At 40.9% G+C, this 8949-nt stretch overlaps 1 protein-coding gene across 1 annotated transcript; it reads right to left on the bottom strand.

Annotated features, from left to right (window-relative positions):
- Positions 1–465: 465 nt before the first annotated feature.
- LOC118837206 (keratin-associated protein 20-2-like) lies at positions 466–6023 on the bottom strand. The gene is made up of 2 exons (XM_036744143.1): positions 5851–6023; positions 466–658 (listed from the first exon to the last, which is right to left on the bottom strand). The coding sequence occupies exons 1-2, from the start codon at positions 6021–6023 to the stop codon at positions 466–468; spliced, it is 366 nt and encodes a 121-aa protein (XP_036600038.1).
- Between the last annotated feature and the right edge of the window lie 2926 nt (positions 6024–8949).

The following is an 8949-nucleotide window of genomic DNA, read 5'->3' on the forward strand; positions in this document are numbered from 1 at the left end:
CTCTGTGACTCCTTGGTAATTTATTTTTCAGAGCTGACAGAGTCAAGGTCAAAAACTTCTTTACAAGGTGAGACTGAAACTCAAGCACAGTAAGGTAAAGGAGCAGATGTCAAAACAGTTTTGCAAAGAGAGTGAAACAAGTTTATTAGAACATCATAACAGACACTAGATCTGTGCTGTATCAAAGCTGAACAAGCTTGCTGGAAATGAATTGTTACTAGGGGAATACCCTTCATGAAGATGAGATTCTTCATCATTTCCCAGAAGGATGGATCTTGCTGCTTCTTGGTCCCTGCCACTTCACTGTCCTGAGTGCTCCATATGGATTCCAAGACCCTCTCGTGGTAGCTCTCCTATGCCAGCCATTGTAGAGGCAGGTGGAATGTGATGTCCTTATAATGTCATGGAATTACCCCAAATTGGGTTGAACAAGGATTCCATGACACTGCAGGAGGAGGTAGTTTTTCAGTAGAAGCCAGAAGAATAATACCTTCCCAAGAAAGATGGGCGGTAGAAGCCATAGCCATAGCCACCATAGCCCAGGCCTCCATAGCCCAAGCCACCAAATCCATAGCCTAGTCCACGGAAGCTGCCACATCCACAGCCATAACCAGAGCCATAGCCATAGCCCAGGCCCCCATAGTAGCTGCCGTAGTAGCTCATTTGTCAGAATTCAATGGATTTGGATGGATGTCAGGGTTTAGTTTGTGTGAGTGTGTATAGCACTATCTGCACAGGGACTTTTATACACTTCCAGCAGGAGGTGTGGCAGATTCACTCCAGAATTGCATCATTCTCATTAATGAACTTGCAAGAGCAAAATCACATTCTTGTCAATGCTTGTTGCCTGAGAAGAATTTCTCCAGCTCATTAAAGATGTTTTGTCTTGATCCGACGTTTTTCTATGAAGACTCTGACAAGAATCTCATGCCTGTCAAGAGAAATGATTATAAAGTTCCCAAAGTCTTTGTGGTTAATGTGCCTGGTGCTCTACCTAGTCTTCATGGCAGCCCTCACCTGAGGACATTGTCCTCATTTCACACCTTAATGGCCTGACCTTCTGATTCCTTAGGCATGCTTTTGAATTTTTTTCTTTTGATCAGTGCTGTTTGAGAATCAAGTGACAGCTAGTTTCAGATTGAAATTGAGATAATTATGGGGAAAAATGTATGAAATGAGTGAATCAAACAACCATTCCAAAAGCACTAAAACACAAACCATCTCCCCAGTGTTTAGACTCTATAAGCCATTGTATTCAGGGCTAGTGATACAAAGAAATGTCACCAAAGTCCTTGTCTTCAGGCAGCTTTAAAGTTCTAAGGACAGTGAAAACATGAAAACAACAAGGCACCTGCCACATGGGGAGTTGATGGGAGAAGATCTCAGAGGCAAAGGTGCAAGCACCCGGGACAAGGGGGTAAACCCACATGCCATAGATGGGATTAGACCTGAGACTCTCTTGGACTAGAGAAAATCAAACATGACAAGAGGAGAGAGAAGTGGATTCCTGGCAGGGTAGACAGCCAGGCCATGCAAAGTCAAGCTGAAGGGACATGAATTGCATGGTCTAGAGAGCATAGGAAAAAATCGACCTTTCTTTAAAATGATAAATAATTTCTATGTGAAACTATCAGCAAGCATTATCTGTAATGGAGATAAGCTAGAAACCTTCCTGATAAAACCAGGGGTGAAGCAGGGATGCTCATTATCACCACTATTATTTCATATTGCACTCGAAATTTTAGCTCTAGAAATAAGAGAAAAAGAAATCAAAGGAATTAGAATAGGCAATGGGGAAATAAAACTATTATTCTTTATAGATGATATGATGGTATACTTAAATAATCCTAAAGAATCAAATAAAAAACTAGTTGAAATAATTAACAACTTCAACAGAGTTGTAGGATACAAAATAAACACACACAAATCATCAGAATTTCTATATATTGCCAAAAAAGTCTAGCAGCAAGAGACAGAGAAATTCCATTTAAAATAACTGTAGACAACATAAAATACTTGGGATTTTACCTGTCAAGACAAACCCAGGAACTGTAGGAACACAATCACAAAATACTTTTCACAAAAATAAAGTCGGATCTAAACAATTGGAAAAAATATCAGTTGCTAATGGGTAGGCCAAACCAATATAATGAAAATGGAGATTCTACCTAAATTAATTTACTTATTCAGTGCCATACTAATCTAACTACCAAAAATGTTATATAGAGCTAGGAAAAATAGTGACAAAATTCATCTGGAACACTAATGCATTGTTGGTGGATGTCACATCTCTCCTTATAGTGCCCAAACCTCTCAAAACTACACTCTAAAGAATAAGTAATAAGAATAAGTGATAGGATGTTACATGACATCCAGAAATTCCACTGGGAACTTAAGATTGCAAGGAAAGGGACATAAGGGACAAGAACTCAGGAAAATTGAGGTGATGGTCCATTTGTAGTATGTATTGCTCAGTGCTTGGCCGGTCTTTGAGTGAGATGGAGAATATCCAAAGGAGTCCAGACTAGTTGGCACGGGGTTCTCCAGCTCAAGTCCACAAGACTCACTTGAAGGAGCTGGGGCTCTTGAGCTTAAAGAACTCTTAGGGGGATTGTTCTAGCTCTCTTAAGAACTTTTCATAGGTACCACACAGTATAGGCATTAGATATGTTCTGTGAGTTCCCAGGCAGAAGAATTTGGACTTAAAGGTCATAATTTGATCCCTCAAGAATAATTTATACCTTGCTAAAGAGAATGAAGTACTGCTTATCTAATGAAAGCTGTCCAAAACAAAACCAATCTTCTCCCTGAAGAACTGGTTTCCATTGAAGAGACTTAAAAGATCTTCTGACAAAGGAGTCATGAATCATAGGGAGAAATGTTATAAGAGGAATTTAATAGAGGGCTGCTGACCCCTTTTCCATTGAAAAGCCAGTGGATCTACAGAAACAGCATGCCTTTTTGTGAATGGAGAATAAGGCCTAAGAGTGATATATAGTAATGAGAATATGTTTTAAGATAAATAGCATGAGGCATAAGATCCATTGGGAGTAGCACTTGAACTGATTTGTCTGCTGCTTGAAACACAAATTCAGTCAATAAAAATTTATGAAGCACCTACTATGTGCCAGGTAGAGTGCCAAGCTCTGGCTTCATTGACCCATGAAGCTGAGAAATCCAAATGTCCATCTGCAAGCTTTAGGTCAGTAAAGCAGATGATCTCTTTTCAGGGGAGTTTAAGTTGATTAGAGAAGTCAGATGTTTGAGTGGTTTGTAAAACATTCTTTTTTTTTTGAGAGGGGGGAAGGCAGGGCATTTAGGGTTAAATGACTTGCCCAAGATCACACAGCTAGTAAGTGTGTCAAGTGTCTGGGGCTGGATTTGAACTCAGGTCCTCCTGACTCTAGGCTGGTGCTCTACTCACTGCACTGCCTAGCAGCCCCTCGTAAAACATTCTTGCAACAATGAATCTGATGCTCCTCTGGACAGGCAGACCTTGTGAGGAAGGTAGTGTTGTGAGTTGAACTGATAATACAGGTGGCTGGAGTAGGCGGGAACCACCTGAAGGGGAAGGTTCCATGACAACCTTCAGGCTTGGTGCATGACATTCTTCTGAAGTCTTTGTGGAATGCCATTCACTTGTACCATACTCTAAAACATCAAACTGGTTGGTGAAAACAAAGCAGTAGAAAATAACTAGAAAACAGATAGGTCAAGCCAAATTCTGATAGTCATCAGGGACACCCTGGATATGGACGTCATGAATCATAAATGTGAGGCCATGAACATATGAATCTTTGAGAAATCTTGAAGATAATAACCCTGTCCACATGGGCACAGTATGTGGGAGGAGGATTATGGTTATAGGGATGAGTTTCTTTGACTTTAATAAAATGAATCCAGAAAGTTATGAAGTACTACAAACATACATGCTTTTTTGTGAAGGAGAAGGGCTAAGAGTGATATATACAGTAGTAGACTTTCATTTTAAGATAAATGACAGGAGATATAAGATCCATTGGAAGGAGCACTTGAAGGGTTTCCTCCATTGCCTGAAACACTAAGTCAATCAATAAACATTTCAATCAATTAAAATCCATTAGGTTCCTACTTTGTGCAAGGTAGAGTATTAAACTCCAGGTTTTTTCCCAAGGGTCCATCTGAGGGACATGATTATGGAGGCCAATGATCCAAAGTCAGGCTGTGGAGTAGTAAAGCAGATACTCTCTTTCCTTGGGAGTTTGAGTTGGTTAGAGAGTTTAGGTGTTTGAGAGGTTGGAGAGACATTCTTTAAAAATTAATCCATTTCCTTCATAGGTGGGACAGCATCAGCTCGAGGGCAGTGTTGTGAGTTAGCCTGGCCATGTAGCTTGCTGGAGAAGATGGGATCATTAGAAGGGTATGATTCCGTGACAACCTTCAAGCTTGATAATTGTTAGAAAGGGATAAAGTTTGGTCTTCACAGAAAGAAACATCTGAGAGCTATGTGATTAGAAGGGAGTGCTGAGAAAAAAAGAAACAATTCTCAGAAAAGGGAAAAACCAGTTTCAACTGGGTCTGTAATCAAAAGAAGGTCAAAGGGTAAGCTAGACCTGTAGCATGCATGCTTAATAACTTCGTGAATAGTACTTGACACACCCCTAATAAAATTAGAGCCTCATTATCTGTACATGTGGTGCATTGCCATGAGGGAGACCATATCAAGGAGCAATATGTAATGGCAAAGTACGGGAGATTGTAACCTGGAAGAGCTGGGACCAATCCCAGCTCTGAAGGATTGGACCAGGAATGATTAACCTTATAAAAGCTTGCTTTGTTTCTTTATCTAGGCCCCCTGGCTTATTCCAGCCCAGGTGGTCCGCTTCTCAAGACTCTCATTAAATCATTCCTTCACTCAGTCCTGTGTAAAAAGTTTATTTATGGACATTTCCAACATATATGGCTCTCTCCTCTAGTTTTTGTGGTGTGCCATTCACTTGTACTGTGCTCCAAAACCTCATGTTGGTGGATGATAACAAATGGGTGGAAGAGAATTAGAAATCACTGGGTTAATTCATATTCTGACAGTCAAAAGGGAACAACTGGATCTGCAAGTGATGAACCATGAGCAGGAGGCAATAAAGATGTGCATTTTGAGCAACTTTCAACATAAAAACTCTATCAATATGTGCACAGAATGTGGGAGAAGGGCCATGGCTTACAGAGAGAAGTTCTCTGATTTTAGTAAAATGGGGCCTGGAAGTTATACAGTACTATAATTTAAGTACCGCAGAATTCAAGTTTTAAAAATTTTTCAAAAGAAAATAATATTCTCTTTTCAATAGAAATCTGGAGAGTTATCCCATTCATTGCAAAACATGAATTGGAAAGCAAATATTCTGCAATGACACAAAAGCGTAGGTTAAGATTGAAAATCTCTTGGTGGCATGAGGTTGAAACCTGTGTAGAAAGTGGGCAAGCAGGAGAGCTGAAAACAGTTTTGTTAAACCAAAGAAACAAGTTTATTATAAAGTTGTAACAGACAGCCCAGCCATGGTGCATCAGAGCTGAGCACACTTGCTGGAAATGAGTTCTTGTTAGGGGGGTCTTCCTCTTGACAGGTAAGATTCTGCATCATTTTCCAGAAGGTTGGGTCCTGCTGCTTCTCAGTTCCTGCCACTTCCTTGCCCTCAGTGCTCCATAGGGATTCCAAGACCATTCTGTGCATTCTCTCCTAGGCCAACCATTGTAGAAGCAGATGGAATGTGATGTCCTTATAAAGCCATGGAATTACCCCAAACTGGGTTGGACAAGGATACCACGACACTGCAGGAGCAAGTGGTTTTTCAGTAGAAGCCAGAGGAATAATACCTTCCCAAGAAAGATGGGCGGTAGAAGCCATAGCCGTAGCCACCATAGCCCAGGCCTCCATAGCCCAAGCCACCAAATCCATAGCCTAGGCCACGGAAGCTGCCGCATCCGCAGCCATAACCAGAGCCATAGCCATAGCCCAGGCCCCCATAGTAGCTGCCGTAGTAGCTCATTGTGTCAGGATTCAACGGATTTGGATGGATGTCAGGGTTTAGTTTGTGTGAGTGTGTATGGCATCACCTGCCCAGGGACTTTTATACACTTCCAGCAGGAGGTGTGGCAGCTTCATTCCAGAATTGCATCAGTCCCATTAATGAACTTGCAAGAGTTAAATCACATTCTTGTCATTGTTGCCTGAGAAGAAATTTTCCAGCTCATTAAGGGTACTTTCTCTTGATTTGCTGTTTCTCTACGAAGGCTCTAAGAAGGACCTCGTGCCTGTCATGGCAATGATTATAGTGTTGTCAAAGCCTATGTGGTTAATATGGCTGGTACTCTACCCTGTCTTCATGGCAGCCCTCCCCTGGGGACATTGTGACATTGCCTTCACTTCCTAGCGTCATGGCCTGACCTTCTGATTCTTTAGGTGTGCCATTGAATTCTGTTTCTTTTGATCATTGCTGTTTGAGAATGAAGTGACAGCAAGTTTCAGGCTGGAGTTGAGATAATTGTGGGGAAAATGTTTGGAATTAGTGAATCAAACAACCATTTCTACAGCAACTAAAGCACAAACCATCTCCCCAATGTTTACACTCTACCAGCCACTGTCCTCAGGGCTAGGAATATAAGGAAATGTCACCAGAGACCCTGTCCTCACTCAGTTTTAAAGTTGGAAGAACAGTGACAACATGAAAACAACAAGGCACCTGCCACAAAGATGGAGAGTTCATGAGAGAAAATCTCAGAGATAAAGGCACAAGCCCATGGGGAAATGGGACAAGGCCACATGCCATAGATGAGGTTAAACCTGAGACCTTCTTGAATCCAAGAAAGTCAGAGTGAGAGGAGGAGAGAGGACAGGATTCTTGGCAGGGTAGACAACCAGCCAGTGCAAAGTCAAATAGAAAGGACATGAAGTGCGTTGTCTGAGCAAAAGCAAGTAGGCTACATTGGTCAGGACCATCAAGTGTAGGGAGGAGAATTAAGTGTACTGAGAGTAGAAAGGTAGGAAGGGATCAGCTGATGGACAGGGTGAAATGCCAGACAGAGGGCATCTACTTAAACCAGTACAAAACAGGAAGCAACTGGAGTTTATGAGATTATTGGTGCAGTGATTTGGGATTTGGGGTAGTTAAAGTGAGAGAGGAGTCAGAAGAATATTTTAGGACAATTCCTTGATCAGGTGATCAGAGGATGGGTCTTGGTTGGAAGAAGATTGAGGCAAGGAGATCAATCAAAGCATCTTATAGAGAGGGAAATGAAGACTGATCTAATGTGGAGACTGTATGAGTAGAAAGAAGTGCTTGAATTCCAGAGAATTTTGGAAAGCAGAAAGGAAAAATTTTTCCAACTGATTCGATGGGTGTGATGATACTAAGGGGTCTAGGACATTCCCTCGTCCCTGAGCCTGATTTCCTGGTTTGATGGTAGTCCACTTGAAAGCTGTAGAGAAGTTTTGAATAGATAAGTTCATTTTGAAGAGGTAGAATAAGACCTGTTGTAGAGTTGGAGGTTTTGAGATGTGAAGGGGATATCAAGTTGAAATTGTCCAATCTTACAGTTCATGATGTGCAATTGAAGTTCAGGAGAGATTATTGCTTGTTTCTAGAAATGAGGCAGTGAGTGGTAGAGATAAAGAGAGAGAGATGTACCCTGATGCCTTGAGAAATTAAGAAGGTCTACTCCCTCATCATGAAAGGTTAATGGAGATGAAAGAAAAGAATAGGACCTTAGGATTTGCCCTATAAGTATTAGATGACAAGACAATTATCTACCTTAGGCCACTGGTAATGAACAATATGGCTAGAAGAACAGTATCAAACATACACAAGAACACCAGTTGGCCATCATTTTCAATAGCCAAAGGGAGATCGAGAAGGAAGACTCAAGAGAGGCCATTAGTTTTGTTCCTGAGGAAATCACTGGGCACTTTGGAGAAAGCAATTTCAGTTGAATGTTAGGGTCAGGAAGCAGATGTTTAGGACTTTCAAAAGCAGTGAAAGGAGAAATGGTGGGGACCCTTGGAAGGCTCTATTAATTGCAGTATGGCCATGAACTTTCTAAGTGTGGAGGTACTGGGAAGTGCTGACAATATGAGGTTGGGTAGGATCATGCATTATGGGGATAAGTAGACAGCAACTGGACCAGTGAGTTCAGGTGAAATGCTGGTTTGAATTGTGAGATGGGGGAGTGAGTGTCAGAGGGAAAATAATGGAGCCCAGAGCAGATGATGATGTTACCAAGTGATAGAGTGTGGCAGAGAGAAGGCAAACTGTAACTCTCTGGTTGTGGAACATCTCGGAATGACATTAAATGATCAGAAGAAAAATGAGGCCAAAATTTTTAGGAACAGTAATAGGCTTTGAATCTCTCTGTAAGCTGAGACCTACTTTAATAAAAAATTAAAAGTTAAGTAATAGGCTGTGAAAATGAGCGAATGACAGAAAATATTCTGATCAAAGAAAGTTCCTACAGTGACAAGGAAGATCAAAACACACACTCAGAAGATAACAAAGTCAATGCACCTACATCCAAAGCCTCCAAGAAAAATATGAATTGGTCTCAGGTCATAGAAGAGGTCAAAAAGGATTTTGAAAATCAAGTAAGAGAAGTAGAGGAAAAATTGGGGAGAGAAATGAGAGTGATGCAAGAAAATTATGAAAAATGAGTCAACAGCTTAGTAAAGGAGACACACAAAAAATGCTGAAGAAAATAACACCTCACAAAACAGAATAGGGCAAATGGTAAAGCAGATACAAGAAGCCAATAAAGAGAATAATGCCTTAAAAAGTAGAATTGGCCAAATGGAAAAAGAAGCCCAAAAATTCACTGAAGAAAAAAAAAACTCCTTAAAAAGGAGAATTGGCCAAATGGAAAAGGAGGTACAGAAGCTCACTAAAGAAAATAACTTCTTAAAAATTAGAATGGAGCAAATGGAAA

This window comes from Trichosurus vulpecula, chromosome 2 (assembly GCF_011100635.1).
Source record: "Trichosurus vulpecula isolate mTriVul1 chromosome 2, mTriVul1.pri, whole genome shotgun sequence".
Classification (NCBI taxonomy): Eukaryota; Metazoa; Chordata; class Mammalia; order Diprotodontia; family Phalangeridae; genus Trichosurus; species Trichosurus vulpecula.

Excerpts from the sequence above, each read along its gene's own strand:
- LOC118837206 (XM_036744143.1), bottom strand. The coding sequence starts at position 6,023 with ATGAGCTACTACGGCAGCTACTATGGGGGCCTGGGCTATGGCTATGGC. Across the intron at positions 659-5,850 it reads CGCCCATCTTTCTTGGGAAG|CTACTACGGCAGCTACTATG; the intron begins GTATTATTCCTC and ends CTGACAAATGAG.